General features: G+C 40.6%; 1 protein-coding gene across 1 annotated transcript in view; it reads left to right on the top strand.

Moving 5' to 3' along the window:
- kif5ab (kinesin family member 5A, b) overlaps positions 1-20,834 on the top strand; it is a 73,299-nt gene that overhangs the window by 14,451 nt on the left and 38,014 nt on the right. The window contains exons 3-12 of the mRNA XM_019359358.2: positions 7,523-7,610; positions 10,858-10,931; positions 11,279-11,383; positions 11,770-11,818; positions 14,140-14,195; positions 14,761-14,848; positions 15,029-15,153; positions 16,482-16,586; positions 17,709-17,857; positions 20,359-20,507. Coding sequence (XP_019214903.1) covers positions 7,523-7,610; positions 10,858-10,931; positions 11,279-11,383; positions 11,770-11,818; positions 14,140-14,195; positions 14,761-14,848; positions 15,029-15,153; positions 16,482-16,586; positions 17,709-17,857; positions 20,359-20,507 — 988 coding nt within the window. The remainder of the gene's footprint in view (positions 1-7,522; positions 7,611-10,857; positions 10,932-11,278; positions 11,384-11,769; positions 11,819-14,139; positions 14,196-14,760; positions 14,849-15,028; positions 15,154-16,481; positions 16,587-17,708; positions 17,858-20,358; positions 20,508-20,834) is intronic.

The raw sequence follows: 20,834 nt of genomic DNA, 5'->3' as shown, positions 1-20,834 counted from the left end.
CTCTGATGAGTACAAGATAGCTGAAAAAACAAAAAAACGAAGAAGAAGAAAAATACAACATCACCACTGAATCTCTGCATCCAGACTTCACTACTGTACATGTGAACCTCAGAGCCACTTTGCCCTCGAGGCACTATGCCAGTCGACTGCGAGTTGTCAGCCCAGTGAATTAGGGAGAACAGCGGTGATAGATAATATTGTGTGACTGGAGCTTTTGCAGTTGTGAGGGGTTTTCTGTTGTCGAGAAAAACGCTAATGATGCTGTTATCTGGGGCTTGAAGCCTGATTAGCCTGAAGAATGGTGCAGACATTGGCAGCTTACTCTCTCCTGTCATTCTCACTCTGCCTGTTTTCCCATTTCTGTGGGGAGAGAGAGGAGAGTTGACGAATTTGTGGGTAAGACTGATGCAAAGACTGACAGAGACCAAGATAAACTCTCACTTTGATTAGCGGAAATAGGACTTCCTTTGCCTCTGCCTCCCCTCTGACCCCAGTCAAGCCTACACACGAGACCAAACAACTGCAAGCGAGCCAAAAAATGATCTCAATGTGTTGGAGAAGGAGCAACACATACACGGCCCAATTTTTCCATCATCTCCTCCAGCTCTTTCTGTCAAATTTTACTAATGTCTCTCCTGGTTGGTGGAAGGGAAATGCACCCTGTGTTGGAAAGCATTATTCCCTCATTGCAAATTTTGGCAGTCCCTAAATATTCAGCACAAGCAGAAGGTGTTATTTCCAGAATTAGCCTTTTCTTGCAGAAAGATTGCTGTTTCTTTGAAATGCTCCTCGCCAGAAACATAAAGGTCAAGTGACAGACCTCCATAACGCAGTTTCCTGTCAAATGACCTTGTGTGACCAAGCAAATAATGCGTGTTGTCTGCCAGGAGCAAAGGTGGATGTAGCGTTGGGTAATTACGGAGCTGAAAAACCTCTCAGGGAAGAAGTGGATGTTAGGCACGATGCAGTGAAGCGTGTTACTTTCTCGCGGTGATGGCTCTGTGCAGACTTTCTCATAGCAGCTGCCATTGTTGGTTTTGTAGCCGTGACCGAGTTGCTGTAACCTCGGCTGTGATTTCTCCTTAAAACGAAGCCCTGCAGAGTTTACTGTAAACAAAGTATTAGCTGTGGGCGGTTATCTTTCCAACTCTGTCGTTTTTAGCCTTTTTAACATGTGGCAAAGGGATTTGGTGCATCACTACTGTCTGTTATCAGTAATTGAATAGCTGCAAAATTTAAACCACCTATCTAATATTGTGCTCGTCCTCCAAGTGCTGCCAGATCAGCTCTTTATTGGCTGCTTGGGAGTCGAGGGATAAAAACTTTAAACACAACTCCAAACATATTAGAAGTTTCAAGGTTAACTTGGTAATTTTGCCACCACTCACTTGCCTTTAGACCCTCTGCAGGTTTTATGTGGATATACGTAGCAGCGTGCATGAATAGATTCCTTTTCAGTTAGGTTTGCTTGACTATGATTCAGTGTCGTAGTTTTGTAGACAAATTCGTGGTCCAAAAAGTTAAACATGTGTAAAGAGCATCTTTGACTCCGCTTTTCCTTTTCAAATCTTGGAAAAATGATTACATCACCATTGTTGTTCATTCAGCTCTATGATCTGGAAACTGTAAAATGATTTAATTGAAATAGTTTGAAGCATGTTTTACAAAGCCAGTGTGTTCAGCTGTTTAGCGAATAGAGTCTGAGTCATATCTGTGATTTGTTTATCTGATATAAAATTTATAAAGAAAATATAAAGTTGAATGAACATCCTCAGTGTTGTTTTTCTTTCTTCACCTGCTGCTTGATAATTCTGTGTCTGCCAGATGGCTCTGGTTATGGTATAGTACGGAGTGCTTTTTAGAGATTTATCTGTGAAAACATCTGCTGTAGAGGAAGGGTTTGACAGTTCTATTGGTTTATCAGCATCGGGAGCCAGTTTCAGGTTGTCATTTAAAGCTGCTTTAGGAGGATACTCATTTACATGGAAATTCCACGTTTTTCTTTTGGCTGGAACATATTGTTCTTCATCTTGTTGTTTGCACAAGGAATTAGGAAAAGAGACTGACATATGCATGAGAATCAAAAACCATGTATGATATATATTTGAATGAATTCAAATTGAATTAATACACGGATATGGATTCTTGGTCTGAAATGTGAGGCCAGTGTGGAAGTGCCTTTCTGACCAGTACACAGCTACTTCTCATGTTGCAAACAGAAATTAGATTGTGCAGAAATCTACCAGAAGCTGACTCTATTTGTCATTTGATGTATTATGTGTACATGCACTTTCCCAGTGAGATACATGTAATTTCACTGCCACTAGTTTTAAGCCTTTTTCCAACAAAGCACGATGTTGATTTTATAAATTGTCTTCTAAATTATGCTAAAATAAGCACTAAAGCAGAGTTTGGCTAATTTTTGACTGGCAGGTTGCTTTTGTGTGAGCGAGTGGCGGCCTCGGTTCCTTAGTCAGATGCATCAGCTCACTTGTCATATCTGGTTTTAGAAAACAAGATGGCTTTAAATGCTCAAAACAGTCCACAAATGATGGCAACACGGTTGCTGCGTATATTTCTTTTTTTTACATAAATACGATTGTGTGATCCCTGCCAAGCCCTCAGGTTGCTCTACAGGGTCCTAAACTCTGCCCACCTATCACATATCAATCTAAATTTATCACTGACTGCTGCAGCCCTGTATTTCTCATTTTCTTTGTCTTAATGCATATTCTTTCATTTCCTCTTGTTGTTGTTGTCTCTTCTGCACCTCCGGGTTTGTCATTTTCCATTTTGATTGTATTTCTCTCTTTTTTGCTGATTATATAGTTTGATTTTACTACTTTTTTTTTCTACTCTCTGATTATTGTCTCCTTGCACAGCTCGGTCTTGTAATTAATTGTCCATTCTTTGCCCGCTGGGGAAAAGTCTCACAGTTTCTGTTTTTTATTGAGGGTTTTGAACCTTTCTGTAACTCTCTCTTTGTCTGCGTCTTGGTGTTCCTCTCTCTCTCTCACTCTCGCAGCCCACTGCCTCTTTGTTTCCTGGCAGACAGCAGCAGATTGCAGGCTGGATAGGCCATGTGGGTGTTTAGCATGGCACACAGAGCTGAGGGCCATAGACAATGTCTGCATGTACAAATTTAATTGGATATATTATTTGCACGCATGCACATGCACACAAACACACACTCACATATGCACACATTTTGCTTCCCACGCTTGCATTTTTAACAGCGTCCACTCACGAAATTGAAAAGACATGTGTTAGACTCTGCACTGAGGCAAACAAGCAGATGTAACAATACCTAACTGGACCAACAGGCCTGACAGAAAGATGGACGTGTAGATAGAGAGCTTACAGAATGTCTTGTATGCCTGTGCTATTATCACATTCATGCAGCACGGGAGCAGATTAGTGTTTTAGTGGAGACAGCATAACAAATGATGGGCAAAGGGCTGTTTTTTACCCAGCTTATATAACAGATTCATTTTATTCATCCCGATGAAGACCACATCATGACTCCTCTCCCTTCCCCTGTGCCTCCCTCCATAGTATTTAGCATGTGTGTAGTATATTATAAATGGCTCGTTCGGAAGAGAGTCGGGGTTAATCAGTTCTGACGTGGAGCTTGTTTGTACCTGCAGCTGTGATTACAGCAGCAAAACAACAGCTCAGCTTACTGAGAAGTAGAATAGAAATAATAAAATTGAAGCTTGGATTTTGCCAAAGTGTATCTACAGTCTGTCACTAATAAAATATTTTATGCAAAGATAAAAGTGTAAAGTGGGAGGTCATTGCTAAAACGCTCCCACTCTGTTATTTTTACTCTGCAGTAATTCAGCGTGACTTTCACCTACCGTTGTTGGGGAGTGGCACAAAGTGTATTTTTTTCTCCTCTAGTGCGACAACTTTAAAAAAATATAGCTTGAACAGAGTGGAAAATGAAAAAACAAAAAACATCATTACTCTCTTGGCAGGTTGAAAGAATAAGTTTTATATAACCTCTATAAATTGTGTCAATATACTAGATTGGCCTAAGAGTATTTGCTTATGGTGTTTATTTCTTGATTTATTTCAAATTTTCTTTTTCTTGAAGTGGATTATTTTAACACACGCCGCAGTGCCAGCTGCATGTCACACCATAGCAACACTGAAAAGGATCACAAGCTGTTGTATAAAAAAACCACCCTACACATTTTCATTGTGATAAACCCATCCCTCCATCCAGCCACCCATCCGCAGCAGCAGAAGGCTAAGCAGAGTATTCCAGACGTCCCGATGATCTTATAACCGCACCTCCTGCAAGCAGTGGGGATCTTGACAATGACTCATTAGTCCCCAGCCTCTCCCAGGATGCAAAAGAAATAATGCTGGACATGGGAGGTTAAGACCTTTCGTTCACAGGCTTCTGCCAGATGTTCACATTTTGTTTGGCTTTGCTGTCCACGAGCCTTCTCTTCACCATCTGATCCAACTCACCACTAGGTGGTGATCAGTTAATACCTCCACTCCTTTCTTCATCTGAGTGTCCAAGACTTATGCTCTAAGGTCAGACGATATAACACAAAAAAAGTCCTTCATGGTACTTCGACATAAGTTGTTCTGGTAGCAAATACACTTAAGAGCCACCTTATATGTGAACATGGTGTTGGTAAAGGCCAGCCCATGCCTAGCATAGATGTCCAATAATGAAACAAAACTCAGCTTTAGATAACTATGCAGTCCCCAGGTAGAATCCTTTCCAAGAAAATGGAAAAACTCCATAATGATGATGCACAGTCGGGGGCTTGTAAGTATCCCCACACCAGCTCGGAGCCTCCCAGCATGGGCCAGTCTTGAAAAGGAGAGACCTGCTTTTCTCCAGAATCCTGTGTGTGAAGGTGCACAGAGTGATATCTAGTCCTATCCTGCGCTAGCTCAGGTCCTCATTGAAGAGGTGACATTCCACATCTCAAAAATGAGTCTGCAATCCTGAGGGTCCACATGCCCATGGCCCCTTCCTTTGCCTGTCCCCATGGGCGCCGGACCCACAGGGCAGCAAATCCATGTTATTTTTTGTGCCTGACCAAACCCCATGAGCAGGCCTGGTGGTGATTGTGCTAAACCATGTAAATAAAACTGAAATGCAAAACGAATCCACTGTCTAGTTGTTTGTCAAGGCAAAGATTCAGATTCTGTCTTTAAATGTCTTTTTAAAAACAAGCAAGTGGGAGAGAATCAGAGCAGAGGTAAAAACCACACAGCATCATCTACACTAGCTACAGCTACCTTAGAAACATCCACTTTTTTCCTGCTTCCTTAATCAAAAGAATATTTCCCTGTAAGCAAAATATATGCAACATAAAGTACTGCAGCTTAAACGTCTTATAGACTACTTGATTAAGTTGACAAGCTTCAAGCATTTTTTCTTCTGTGGTGGTGCAGTTTAACATTTTATTATTCATCATCACTTCCCTTATTCTTTAGCGATCATTAAAAATGACACAAATTCGGCGACCTATCCATTTTGCTTTATTTTTTTCCCATTTCTTTCCACCAGCCAAAGCAGAATACATAAATACATATGACATATAAATAAATTTTTATCTTAATGGAACTTTAAAACCAAATAATAAATGTGCTCAAAAGCCCAAAAAGAAAAACAATAAATTGTGAGTCAGTGAGCCATGCATCTTTGACAGAACTTATTACTCAAGCCACTGTAAACTGGAGCGCTGTGGGGTTTCGTGTTTATCTTGCTGTCCCATTTAGAACCTTTAGGAACAATGGGGCCCATCCGTAAAACTTTGAGGAAATTATTGTTGTATTTTATCCACAGCTGCTGATAGTATGGATCACTGGGGTTTTGCTGATACAGCCATAATCATAGTTTAGATCATCCTCACAGGTCATATGCAATTTATGCAAAGGGCAGACATGCATTCTTTATAGTAGATCGTGTACCAGTAAAACACATTTACATGATATGCGGTTTTGCAGTGATCCAGGTCATGGTGATCTAAGGAGTTTGGAAAGAAAAGCAATAATTTACATGATCAATCAAGACAAACAAACAAAACAATAACCTGCAAGTTTGTGCTTGTGTTTTTCAGCTTTACTGCCACATTTTTGGTATGTGTTTGTCTCCTTACAGCGAAGGTATGGTGTATTTGTGGGTTGTAGAGAAGGTCCTCGAGGCATTCAGCTGCTGTGAATCTTGTATACATATATAGTATATGCCCCACGCACAGAAACACAAGTGGGTCTGTTAGCAGTCAGGCATGCTTTTTGAAGAAGGAGGCGAGACAACTCCCAGTCACTGGATTTACATCAGCGCTTGCTCAACGTAGAATAGACCCCGATCTTATTGAGCACTTAAAGTGGTGTGTGTTACTAAATATCCTGGACTGAGAAGATGAATCAATGGCTTAACTGTCCATTTAGCTGAACACTGAATGTCTTCACTTTCAGTCCAGACATGTGGGTTGAATTAGCTCATGTCTTCCCGTCTATGGGTAGTCGCAGGCTGGTCACCAGGTTGACTTATTTAGCGCCACTGCTGGTTCAGTCAGAGAAACAGGCTCTTCTTCCTTGCGGTCTTTATGCATTTTTTTTTAATTCTCCTTCTCAAATGCTGATTTCAGGTCATCTGCTATCTTTTACTTTTTCTACACTGCCACTCATCTTCTCTACGCCTCCACTCAATTTCTTGTCTCATTTCCATCACTTTGCTCTTGAAGTCCTTGAACGCTGCCTCTAATGGCCTTACCTCAGACGTGATCTCTTTCTCTCGCTCTGTCTCTCTGGGTCAAACAACCTTTTGCTCAAAGCTCTACGCTGCACTCATTCGAAACAACCACTGCCTCCATCAAATATACTCAGGATGCATATTGCACTAATCAAAAAGAGACAGATGGGCCTCTTAATGTGATATATACCCTGCTATTTCAGCCTACACACAGATGGACAGAGCATCCATAAACCATGTTCACTCTGCGTATAGGAAATATTGATGTGGCACTGCTTTATAGTGGCAATATGGGTTTACATAATGTCTTAGTGAAAAACATGATGTGTCTCTGTCACGTGCTCTCTGCTTCACAAAGTTCCCAAGATGCATTTTACAGCACGTCACATGGGAGGATGAGGTGCTGACTATAATCTAAAGCACGCTCTAAACCAGGGGTGTCAAACTCAAATACACAGTGGGCCAAAATTCAAAACTGGAACAAAGTCGCGGGCTAACGTTAATATTTATTGAAATATATTTATTCCTCCAGATATAAGAATGAATCTTTTCTTATGGACTCAAACACATTTTGCTGAAAAACTGAATATGGAACAAGCAAAGCTTAATACTAAACAATATATATATTAGCTGTATAATACCAGTAGGCCAGCTCTAATAGTAATTTGGTATGGCTTCGCGGGCCAAATGTAATTAGGCTGCGGGCCAAATTTGGCCCGCGGGCCAGAGTTTGACACCTATGCTCTAAACTGTCTTTGTCATAGCTGACTGTGTTTGTGTTGGCCTCCACAGGGGAAGGCGTATGTGTTTGACCGAGTCTTCCCAACTAACAGCACGCAGGAGCAGGTCTACAGCACCTGTGCCAAGCAGATAGTCAAAGGTGAGTCACATACATGGTTCTGGGGTTTTTTTTGTCTCCATGACGTATGAGTGACACAACAGCTGAGGGAAAAAACGACAGAGCACCTTGAATTACCATAATCGTGATATCCATGTTGTTGGTGTCACTTCACACGGACAATTCACTGGTGCATCCATTAGCACCTCCCTTACAAGAAGCAAGAAAAAACTATTTCCATGACATGATGTAGTCACACGGCTGCATGTAGGAGCATCAAAATGCACTGATTAATGACATGCATGCTTATCATGGCGCAGCAGGACCAGCCTATCCAAGGGGCATATAGATCAAACAAAACCATTACCTTCAACTTTTGAATCTTTTTCTCTTACCCTTCCTTCTGTCTGCATCTCTTTATGTCTGTCTGCCTCTTTTTTCCCTGTTAGGGGCTCATTTTTCTCCCACCTTCAAAGTGAGTGTGGAACTCCATTGAACTAGTTCTAGATGGGGCATGAAAAAGATTGATTTGGCAGGCAAGATTACTTGTAGAGTGTGAGATTACCATGCAGGCTGAGGAAAAAAGAAATAAAAAGGCAGGATCACTTTCAGTGCGAGGTTGAAAAAAATTCAAGGTAGGCAGTTAGCGGAAGGAAGGCATGCGATAAGAAGTGAGATTTGAAATGCGTCAGGGGGAAAAGGTAACAGAGGGGGCAAGCTTGGTGAGAGCAAAGAGGTTTGGAGACCATATCCATATTTACACTTTCTCAGTTTTCTCATCTTACAGTGTCTTTTTTTGCCCTTTTCGCTGTTTTCTTTCACACTTGTGCCGTCGCGTTCTTTGCCCTTTTCAGTGTCTTTGTGTCAGACTCGTGCTGACTCTTCTCTTCTGTGTTTCCCTTTGTGAAGGTCTCTGTTGTTTAGCAATCTAGTCTCCCGCTGCCTTCATTTCCTTTCAATAACACATTCTTTAGTGTTTGTTCTTTTTTGTGCCACACTTCTGCGTTGTTCTCACTATAGCCAGCGTGGAAACAAAGGAAGACATGAACAAGAAGAGGCAGCAACACATGAAAACAGGAGAGAAAGAGGGTTCTGCATGGTTACAGCTGAGAGCCTTTGTGATGTGTCTGTGGTCAGCTGACCAGTGGCTGCTGGACTTCTGGGATGATATGTTTTTCTTTATCCATGTTTGACTTTTACCACAGAGGTTTATTGGCCTCTGTCAGCACTATAACATCCAAGGGTGTATTTCTTTATAACCTCAGCTGGAGTGGAGGCGTTCTGCTATGGCTTCCACAAAGAAAAAGGGAAATATATCTGTATTTACTCTGTACTTCGCCGACTGCCTCCTGGTGACATTAATGCTGCAGGTAGTTGTTGTTTATTGTGTGTAGCCACAGAGGTCGTTCGGCACCTAACCAGGCTTAAATACCACGTACCCCACAGAGCCAACAGGCTTATGATGCTCAGATTGATCTACCTTTGGACCAAAGGTCAAAGATATTTGTATTTCTCTGGGAACTTCCTGTCTGGTAGTTTTCGTATGCCGTTTAATTTCTGTCGCGATAAAACATGTTCACAAACAATTTTATCAGTTTATTTTTTCATCCACTGCTACTGACACTGTAGAAACCTTGTGCGCAGATTTAACAAATGTGGGTGAAGCAGTGAGAAGCCCAGAGCACAAAGCACCGCCAAAGCTTACAGAGTTTCTGCTTGCTGAATGCTGGAGGGCAAACAGGCTCTTTTAGGCAACTCTGCTTCAAGGTTGAATTCAAATCAATCCGACTTTTTTCACGGCTGAAACAACAGGCCCTCTTATAATTGGTAAGAGGGCCTGTTGACAAGGGTATAATTAGTATAACTGGTATGCAATCACGCAACCTCCTTGACTGACACCTTGAGGTACACAGAGTTGGCAGGTTTATTTAGATTTTACCATTTTTCTTTCCACATTCACATATTCATTTTTGGACTCTACTAGAGTAGCTTTTCATAATTCATCGCTCAAAAATAATCCTTCCTTATTTTACAAAAGGCCTTGGTGACCCCTGTCTGTTCATCCACCATCTGAAAAAAGCCTTTTAGGATGACTCGCTTCATATCAACTCCTGACAGCCAGATCTTTGTATCTGAGATGACCATATTACAGAGTCTCTGACATCATGTAGAACTGAGAGTAGAAAACATAACAGTTTAAAACAGTGTTTAGAGCAGTGTAAAGCCTGGCACACAGACACTAATGTCCACATGAAAAAAAAAAGTAAAAATACTAAACTATATGTCACAAACCAGTCGTGTGGTCATGTGAGCATAAAGGTGATGCATATGGTGACTCCAATTAAGAATTTGAATTAATCCAGGCCTTTATGTCTTTAAGACATGTAATTGGTTTGTGTCATCTGGATTCATTAGATAAATAAATATGGATATTATCTGCATAGCACTGAAAATATATGCAGTTTTTTTTTTTGCCTAAGGGAACTCCGTGATAAACTTTTGTGAGGGAAGAAAAGGCCCCATTTACGTGAACAAATTAGAATCACATTGATGAGATTCAAACCCCTGCAGTTTGTTTTCTTTAAGATCAACAGTTTGTTATAGTCTCTGTATTAAAATGTTCAACAGTATCAAGTGCACTGAAGTCTAACAGGACACAGAGATGAGTCCACTGTCAGCGGTCATAGGAAGTGCCTCTGACAGTGTGACATTGTAACTAGTAACTAGTCCTGTTGATGAATTCTGAAACCTAATTGAAACTTTTCAGATAGATCATTCATCTGCAAATGGCCATGCAGCTGTTTAACAGCTGCTCCTTTAAGAATTTTTAATATAAGAAGCGGTGACCCAAAAACTCAGATGAGTGACTTAGAGGCGAGATGACACAAAAGCTGAGCTCCAAGGCTTTTATAGGGCACTGGCACACTGGGCCCAGGTGTTCCCAATGTTGCTGACAATGAACAAACCGTGATAGGTGGGCAAGGTGAATGGACCTGGGGTGGAGTGGGTCCTCACAATAAAACAGAAGTTTCTTTGTGTACAACGGTATACACTTCCAACCATTAGTAGATTACTTTGACACTGAGGATTTGAAGGGTAAGCCAGGCATAACAGGCTGCCATCATTTTTTGGTTTCCACATATGTGACTCAGGATAGAAATTTATATCTGTTTATATTTTTGCAGCTGTTTTCTCCTGCCATTCTTTACTTTCACACTCTTTACCTATTTTCTTCCCTCCCCCTTGCTTTCTTCTCTAACGTGCTTTTGTTTCTTCTTCCTCATTTCAGATGTACTGGGTGGATACAATGGGACTATCTTTGCCTATGGGCAGACTTCCTCAGGAAAGACACACACCATGGAGGTACAGTGCTGCTAAAAAATTCAAAAGGTAGCCCTCTCAATGTGGCACGTGCGAGCACAGAGATGCACGCACATTTTCCTCCTTTTTAAACACCGTCTCCTCCTCTGCCTGTCCTGACTTTATGTCTGCCTCCGTCATGGCCATCATTCTCTATCTTTCTTTCTCAGCCTCATGTGGAAACTAACCTTCTTTACAACTCTCTGTGGGAAACAACCCTGTTCGCTTTCAAGTCAAAAGCCTCGCTGCTCTCCTTTCTTTTACTGTTCTATCGACTTTATTTGTCCCAGGGTCTGCATTTATCCCGCTCTTCACTTACATGTCTCTGTCTCATTTCAATCTTCCTTTAGGGGAACCTTCATGATCCCCAGGGAATGGGGATAATACCGCGGATTGCTGAGGACATTTTTGAACATATATTTGCCATGGATGAGAATCTTGAATTCCACATAAAGGTTGGTGTGGATTCTGACGTTTGTCTGTTCAAGTTTGCACTTTTACCTTTATTTTATTTTTTTTACATTTGCCGTTAGACGGAATATGTTCAGTAGAAATACAACTTGAAGCTCTGATGTAATCCTCACATGGATGGGTTGAGTGGAATCAGCCAAGCATCAATAAATCATGATAAATAAACCATGATCATCCCACAGCATTTTCCCTTTTACATCACAGTCTTATAATAGAGGATAATACCTCATCAGAGCCACAGCAGATTATTGCAGCATTTTGTATTTGTACAGTGAGCATCTATCATGCTCCTCATTTATCTGCACTGAATTCTCTTTCTGTATCCCTGATAAAATATTTGCTATCAAATGTATTTTTGTCTTTGCTGCAGGTCTCCTACTTTGAGATCTACATGGATAAAATCCGGGACCTGCTGGACGGTATAAAACTGAAATAGAGCTCAATTTTGTTAATGCTGTGTAGTTTTCTGTGTCACAACACAGATTTAAAAGCTGTCTGCTCACACACAGATGAATCATGGTTAACCGTTGACATTTTAAGACCTTATTACTTAAAGTGTTTGAACCCTATGCAAACTGACAGGCACATCTATAGTGATGAGCCACAGCATTAAATTTACTTGCCTCTTTCTGAATGAGATGGATTTGTGACCTCTGAGGGTGTCCTGCAGCGTGTGGCACTGGGATACGAGCAGCAGAACTTTCAGGCCCTCTGGGCTGGTCGACCTCTGTGGTTGAGACTTATTCCAATGCATCCTGCAGCTGCTTGATCGGATTGGGATTTGGGGAGCTTGGGAGCTGGTCAATACCATGGACTCTTTATTATGTTCCTCCAGCCATTTCTAAACAGTTCTTGTTGTGAGCTGTGGAAATGTGGTGGTGGGGAATTGGTCTGAGACAACGATTACTTGGGTGTTATTTATCAAAAGCAACATTAAAGTGAATCTCAGGAACCAAGGTGCCCTAAATTATCAAGGAGATAATCTGTGCCAGGGTTTTTAATCTTGTGGCTAATCATTATATATTTACATTTAAGATATGATTACGTTGTTGTCTCCCACAGGAGAAAATCATCCTGGGACAGGCAACAACTGCATCACAGAAACAGACAAAAAGAAAATATTACAACAAAAACCCTTAATGGGCACATTTTAATTAAATACAGATGTAATTATAATAAACACCAGTAGATAAATAACAATAAAAGCGTTACCTCAAAGGCTCCCAACTTCTCTCTGTGCTACACAGTAAAACAAGAAAGAAAAACAGAAAATGTTCTGTGACTTTTCTGCCCGTATTATCATTTTTATTTTATTTTTTTGAGTGAATTAATAAGGGAAATTCTTGAGAACCTAAAAAAAGATGGCAACTGGACTTCTTTAGGTTTGTGATGTGTTTTCTGTGTTTTTTCAGAGTACTTGAGTTTTTCATTACTCAGTTTAACTGAGTGAGGGGTGAATGAGTGCTTATAGCACAAAGTGACCCCAGATCTCCTAACAGAGGTCAGCTAAAGTCCTGTTAGCCTGCTGAACAGTGGACCGTATTAAAAATGTCTTGGGGAGTGAGGAGAGTTGTACCTGTGATTTTTTCCTGATGTTTTAACTACATTAAATTTTGAGGTTTACACTTACAGTCTTAGATTTCAAAACCAGCTGGTAATGCTACAGTATAAGATGGACTTTGCAGTACTGATGCTGCAAACACTAAAAACTTGGATTCTTTGGAGAACGTGAAGACGCTGATGGTGCTGTTTGAGTTGACACTTTTATAAATATAAGCTGTGAAGCTATCAAGGAAAAGAAGCATGCTTTTTAAATTATTCCGCTCTTTTGAAAAGGAACATTTATTATCACGCCCTCCCCTCCTCAGTTTTCATGGCCTTTTAATTTAAAAACCGTAAAATTAAACTGATCTGTGAAGTTAAATTGAAAAAGTAAACAACCTCACTGGCTTCCTTTATATCCTCCCTTTGTCCTATTTTCTGTATACACCCAGAGTCAACTCAGCATTTCAGCTCATGGTCTTATCACCCATATACAACCCGTGTAAAATGATGGAGAGGCCGGGATAGAGGGTTGTGATTACATCTTTAATGGAGCCAGAGACAGTGGTGAAAGCCCCCATCTGTATGCAGGGGAGTTCACAGTGCCTGTGGAACATTTAGGCTCTGAACAAAAAGAGTCAACAACAAGCCAGATGAATGGAGGCAGGAGAATAACACCCTATGGGGGGAAATGGCTGTAGGATGAAACCACACAAGCACACACTAACAGTCTCAAGGGAGAAAACGGCCTCCACAATCTGGTGAAATTTAATTACCGACATGATAAGACTTTCAAATGTACAGTGACTAATGCAGGAATTTGGGCCAGTAAGTGCCCTTGCCAAAAATTGGTATTTTGTTCATTGACATTATCAGAGGCACGTGCTTAACCTCTCATTTTGACTTTATACAAAAAAATAAAGCTTCACGTCTTTTGAAAATATTCATAGCCAGGCCCTGGAGTATTTTTTCACGCCGCACACAGTGGGTAGAGGCTGACTCACAAATATGAAGGGAACATAGTCAGGTCTCATTATAGTTGTGCTGAAAGGAAGAATACTTCCATGCAGATGCTTATTTGCACAAGCACACACATGGGCAAACACTTACACACATGAACACACACATGAACACACACGCTCAATCCTCCAGGTAATAAAAAAATGACATCTTCCATGTTTTTCTCATCCTAACACAGTGACAAAGACAAATCTGTCAGTGCACGAAGACAAACACAGAGTTCCTTATGTGAAGGTGAGTCACCTACAGACACGATTCAGTTTGCATTTTTCTCTATTATAAAGATGCTGTTTTTGTTGTTTATGAGTATAAGAATAGATCAGCGTGAGAAGATGACATGACTGAGACTGACAGCCAGCAGCTTGCTAGCTTTTCTCAGTTCTGGCTTAATCAAATGATAAGAAAATAAAGTTATCTGCACACCTAGGGCTCTCTAATGCATCATCACACCTAACTTTACTGTGTTTGTGGAAATGACTGTGGTATTTCTTGATCCTGGTTGATCTCGCTCAAAACCAGGAGGTAGTCAACAAACCCTCAAAAAAAAGGGAAAAACAAACAAATAGAATTTTTATGTCGGTACAGAGGAACAACACTGACTTTCTACTGTTTCCTGATATGATCGAGAGTGGTATCAATGTTCTCATCTAAGCTGTCTTACTGCTGATGATATTGTTGAGTTCAAGTTAAAGAAACCACAATTATTAATACTGCCTCTGCGCTCACGTTGATCTGTTATGTGTGTATCTAATATTTGTGCATATTACTGAACGTATATTTCATTTCCTGCTTCACTAAGGGCTGCACTGAGCGCTTTGTCACAAGTCCTGAGGAGGTGATGGATGTGATAGATGAGGGGAAGGCCAACCGTCACGTTGCTGTCACCAGTGAGTCACACTGTTGATCTTCCTGATGTTGTGACACTCACTCCATCAGACACTTTATGTCAGACTTTTTTTCAAGATTAATGTGCAAAGGGGAAACATGCATGGCGAGGTGTGACGTGAAGACTTGAACTTTGCTAATTCAGCAGGAAATACTAAATTGAACTTTTGTTTGTTCTTTAGACATGAATGAGCATAGTTCCCGCAGTCACAGCATCTTCCTGATTAACATCAAACAAGAAAACGTGGAGACTGAGCAGAAGCTGAGTGGGAAGTTATATCTGGTTGACCTAGCTGGCAGTGAGAAGGTAGGACGAATGGGGATTTTTCTTTCAAAAACATTAAAAGGAGGGCTATAAACTCCAGACGTTTGCTGTTGACAGGGGTTTGAAACACTGGGGTCTTTGAAATGGTGTTTTCAGACATCAAAGAAGCAGATAAACAATGCATTAAAGCAACTAAACCTGAATCTTTATTGCTTTGGATTGCTCTGGTTTTTTAAAAATTCCACTTTATAAAAAAACTCAGAGGCCGAGAGCTGATTCCTAATCTGTAGGGTTGTTTCAGCCTGTCGCCGATGCATTATCAGGGTTACTGTTTATTCTGAAAAATAATAAGTGCTAAATGGAGCTTTCAGCCAAGATAAACATCAAACTGATGGAAACCAAAGAACAACAAATTCATTCCACTTTTAAAGGTCTTCTAGGTGAAATCTGAGGCAGCTCAGCCCCACCACACCTTGTATAAAACAATCTATCAACGGGACATAGGTCAAACTCTGGAAAGCAGATAGAAAATACATTAGAGGCACCGCTAAACCTGGCCCTTGGCTCCTTGTGTTGATAGTATTGGTAGAAAACTTAGAGCGTTAGATTGCAGTAGAGTCTGGATAGATGTTGATGTCTGTGGTTTGTAGCTGATAAGTGCTGATAGTGCATCTGTAAGTTGTCTTGGTCCTCCCTGGGGCTGAATAAGTAAAAGGTTCTACTCCAGCAGCTTTTTAGGCTTTGGTACAAAACGTTATTGACTGGACTGAACAGGAGCCTGACGTATGGTCCACAGAAGGCTTTGATAGGACGACTTGCTCTCCTCTGTAATTAAGCTCCTCATTATTTTGCCGTAAATAATTGCATCCCATGGCGATTATGACAGAATAACGTGCGCCTTTCCTTTCAAAGTGTGGAAACCGTCTGGGGTTGTCAGTGTTTCTGTCTGTTAGCAATTAGCTGTGCATGCACAAATTCTTCATTCTGGTGCTGCTGAAGTGCTTTTTATTGGAGTTTTATTGCAAGACAGGTTTCTAATAATTATTTCTGTGTGAGTTTCTCTATGGTTTTCTTTAAAATAACAGTTACATTTGAACAAATTTGCTCATATGTGATTTTTTATTATTGCATATTTGATTTTTCTACAGTTTGTTGAGCTGCATGCTGCCATTTGACATTTTTGCCATGGCTGTTCTTTAAATTATTGCAACAATTCACTGAAACAAATTAACTGAAAATGCACTGAGTGAACCCTCTCACTGCTAAATTGCACCACAGTGTCAGTGTCACCAGGAAAATAAACATAATTTCCCTGCTGATAATGTTCTTTACGGACTAATTCCTCCTGTCTGCGGGTGTATCTGTGTCAGGTCAGTAAGACAGGCGCCGAGGGAGCGGTGCTGGATGAGGCCAAGAACATCAACAAGTCTCTGTCGGCCCTGGGGAACGTCATCTCAGCGCTGGCTGAAGGAACGGTACGGTGGAGATTTGTTCTGAGGTCTATCATTAGCTTCTTGTTGTTTAAACATTTTTTCCCCCAATCCTGGGTTCAGGCTGCAGTGAATTAGCTGAAAGTATTAGATTAGAACAACCTAAATTTCACAAATTAGGTACTTAGTTTAGTAGCTAGTGACACCAGCAGTTTGTCAAGGCCAGATTACACAGTACAATAAATCTGCTGGGTGTATCTGAAGATAGCTCTACATTCAATTTAAAGGAATAGCACGCTTTGACATTTTGGGAAAAGCAGCAGTTAGATTAGCAGTTTTGAAATCGTACTGCAAATACTATCAGCATCTGGCTAGCTAAGCTTGAGATTAAAACTAGGAACAAGCTGATATGGCTGACTTGGCTATGTCCAAATGGGTGATAAGCACAAGTTGAAGGGAAACCTATGTATTTATTATTATTGTGTCACTTCCAATTTTTAAAGTACTCCCAAACCCCAGCTGTGTAACATGTGAGATGCAGTTACACTGAAGTATTTGCCACTGGAAATAACAGCAGTGAACCCTGAATGAGATCCACACTGTTGTCTTGCAGCTGGGTTGGATGAATGCTTGCAGAAACATGCTAGCTTGTTAGCAGATATCCATCCCTCCTCACCCATAATTCCCACCGCTGCTACAGCTGGTAATACAATCCAGTCTACCCACTCTTTTCAAGCTCTATCATTATAATTAAAACACTCCCCGTCTCGTGTTATTATACACCTCTGAAGGCTTTAAAGAAACAAGCTGAAAAGGCCTAGGGAACTCTTGGTAAACTTAAAGGAAAGGCTCTCAGGCTGTAAATGCCTCAGAAATCTGTTAGAAATTCTGCTGCTATTCAGTCTTCTGAGCAAGGACGAAGTCTTTTTGAAAACATTTCATGTGTTAAAAAGGTTATACTGTCAATTATCTACCAGTGAGAGAGAAATCACCTTTTTCTTTGTTCTCTCCCGATGCAAACAACACATATTTTTAGTTTTTCAAAGACAGACGTGATGGTGCAGCAATTCAGTATTTCTTTCTGCTTTTCAATCCTCTCGTCTGTCTTTTTCACTGCCCGTTGCTATCTTTAATTCTCTTTCTTCGCTTCTTTTTATCTCTTTGTAGAAATCCCATGTGCCATACCGTGACAGTAAAATGACTCGCATCCTACAGGACTCGCTGGGCGGGAACTGCCGCACCACCATGTTTATCTGTTGCTCTCCCTCTAGCTACAACGATACAGAGACCAAATCCACCTTGATGTTTGGCCAACGGTAACGTTCTTCCATGCTAAGTAGCCATGAACGTCTGCGCTGTGAAGCACAGCACACATTTGCGTCTCTCTCAGCTGCAGTCGCGGGGATGTTTTTGCTGAAATGTGCTCACCTCAGATATGCTGTTCACATATTACTGCCTCTAACTCTTCCTTTGACGAAGTTGCTTTAGAAGCAGGCTTTTTGTTGTAGTTTGGGTTCTGTTTGTTCAAAATCTGCTTCCCTCCGTCTTCAGATAGGTAAGCTGCATTCATGGACTCTGATTTGGTTTGCTTGCCAGATTTCCACTCTTATTACTTGCTGTCAACTTTAAATAAACCCCACAGATTGAAAAGAAAGATCCTGAAAAAGCTTTTTTGTGGACATCTAGCCTTTTCCCCCCTACCAATGAATTGAGACTGACACTGGAGTGTTGGTTGAAATAAATAATGTATTACAGAGCAAAGGCAGTTAGAGAATTCACAATGGATGCTTGAATTTAAAGATTTGGTCTCTTTTCTCTTTTGTCAGAAGCACTAGCTGTACAGTGCCAACAATTATCTATTTTAAAGAATAATAGAATGTATAGGAAGTACTGTAACACGACATTAAATACATCTGCCCTGTAGAATTCAGCATATTTTCTCAGAAAAGCCTTTGAATGGACACAAAGGTCAACAGTGTCAGGTCTGAAATCCTACCTTAGGGTCATTATTGTTGTTATTGTTGTTTCATTCATTATTAAAAGTACAGGTTTTATGGCTGGACTGTGTATTTATGCAGAGCATAAATAAGTCATGACCACTTTGTTCAGCATTCAGAACATATGCCACCTGATGTTTGATTTTCAGCATTTCCCTATCCAAACAACATGTTATCTATATTCTGATGTGATGAGACTGGATAACATCGTTTGTCTGACTAATGTCAGGGAATAATTGAATACAGACAGTGTTTTCTCACTGAAGTGTGAAATGAAGCGAAAGTGCTGCGGGTGTTTCAGTGTAACTGTTTCAGCTGTAAAGCCACTTATTTTTGTTGTACGGTACTGTGCAAAAGTCTTGAACCACCCTCTCATTTCTTTAGATTTTCCTTCCAAGGAGCCAGACTTTCAGCATTTTTGTTAAAGTGATCTTGAACAATAGTTCTCTGGGTTTTCTGAAGGTCTTTCAAAGTTTTTCTTGGACATTGACTATTTTTTAATCCAGTCTTGAACCTGGTCATTTTCAGGGGAATGTTTTTTTAAGGGTTTTGCTTTTTTTTTCTCCAAGTGAAGTAAAAAAAAAGGAAATAGTAGGTCGAAAAAACTACCTACAGCAGATGACCAGTATCCAAAAGTAATGTCCTCAAGAAATGGGGAGGAAAAAAACTAGCAAGGACCTGACACAGGACCTGAGAGAAGCTGTCCACTCTTCACCAAAACCTCATCAAAAATAGTCTTAGTGGAAGGGCAGCTGTCATTCCTAAGGAAGGGAAACAGGGGGAACAGGCTGATGTATGCTAAATTACAAAGAGCTGGACTGAAAACCAGTGGCAACAGGTCTAAAGGAGTGATTAAATTTTTGTGTTTTTTTTTTTTTTTTGGAGTGAGGTACAACAGTGAGTATCTACAGACATCTGTGAACACTCTGTCAGGTTTTGGAGGTTAATTTCAGCGAGTGGTGTAGAGGATCTTACAGGTATTGATTAAATTATGAATACAGGAAAGTGCCATCAGATTTTGATCCACCATGCAGTGCCACCTGGAAAGCATCTGATTAGCAGCACCTTCATTTTTCAGCATGGCAATGATTCCAAACACACTGCCAATGCAGTACAAGCCTGTATCAGTCATGGACTGGCCTCGCAGGGCCCGGACCTCAACATTACTGAAGCAGTGTGGGATCATCTCGACAGAGAATGGAACAAAAGGCAGAAACATCCAAAGTAGAGCTTTGGGATGTCCTTCAAAAAGCCTGGAGAACTATTTCTGAAGACTACTTGAAGAAATTACAAGAGAGCTGCCTGTGAGAGTTCAGGCTGTGTAGACGAACGAAGACGTCAAAGCCAATATTGACCTTCAAGTTCATTAATTAAACAAACATCATTGTTTGTTTGCAGTGATTATGTTTCAGTCACTGCAAAAACAAAATCTAAAGCAAGACTTTATGAATTATTTATCATCCCATAAATACTCTACCTTATATGAGAAGTGCTCTATATTTGATGTGAATATGCTTCAGGGGGGTTGATATTTTTTATATTTTAAATTCCTTCCTCTTCATCCTATCCCTTCTAACCAAAGTTGGAAGAAACCCAATTTGCATACCAATTAATGAGATGGAAACATATTTTCATCGAGCAGCTGCGACTGGAAACTGTTTTTGACAGTTTCTCTGTTCTCTGCTGTTGTCTTGCACTTTCCTTTTTTTCTCTCTCTTATCTATATATTTTCCTCTTACCCTCCCCTCTTACTGTTTCCTTCCCTTTCTGTCTTCCCCGTTCCTTCTGTCTTCCCACCCTCACTGTATCCCTCCAATTAGAGCCAAGACCATTAGGAATACTGTATCAGTGAACCTGGAGCTCACAGCAGAGCAGTGGAAGAAGAAGTATGAAAAGGAGAAGGAAAAGAACAGGTCAATGAAGGAAACTATTCAAAGACTCGAGGCAGAGCTGAACTGCTGGAGGAACGGTAATACTTGCACTGATATAAAAAAACACTTAAAATCATCTTCTCCCAAGAGAAGGTAAAAATAGTTGCCTGTGCATTTTGAGTTTATCAGTCAGAACCATGAAATGCATATATTTTCAACTGCGCTAATGCCAGGGACTGTGTGGGGATGTTTGCTGGTTGAGCCTCTTTGTTCGAGACTAGTGAACGGATTGCACTGAACATATTCATGGTCTCAAGAGAATTAATTACTTTCCCACTAGTATCAGTTGCAGTTTGTGTTTAGTTCTAATTAGCAAATGTTAGTATTATAAAAGGTGAAAATAGGATGGTAGAAATGTAATAAAA

The sequence above is a fragment of the Oreochromis niloticus genome, linkage group LG5 (assembly GCF_001858045.2).
Source record: "Oreochromis niloticus isolate F11D_XX linkage group LG5, O_niloticus_UMD_NMBU, whole genome shotgun sequence".
NCBI classification, from domain to species: Eukaryota; Metazoa; Chordata; class Actinopteri; order Cichliformes; family Cichlidae; genus Oreochromis; species Oreochromis niloticus.
Note: the sequence above shows the minus strand (reverse complement) of the source record. Positions and strands in the feature narration are given on the sequence as shown.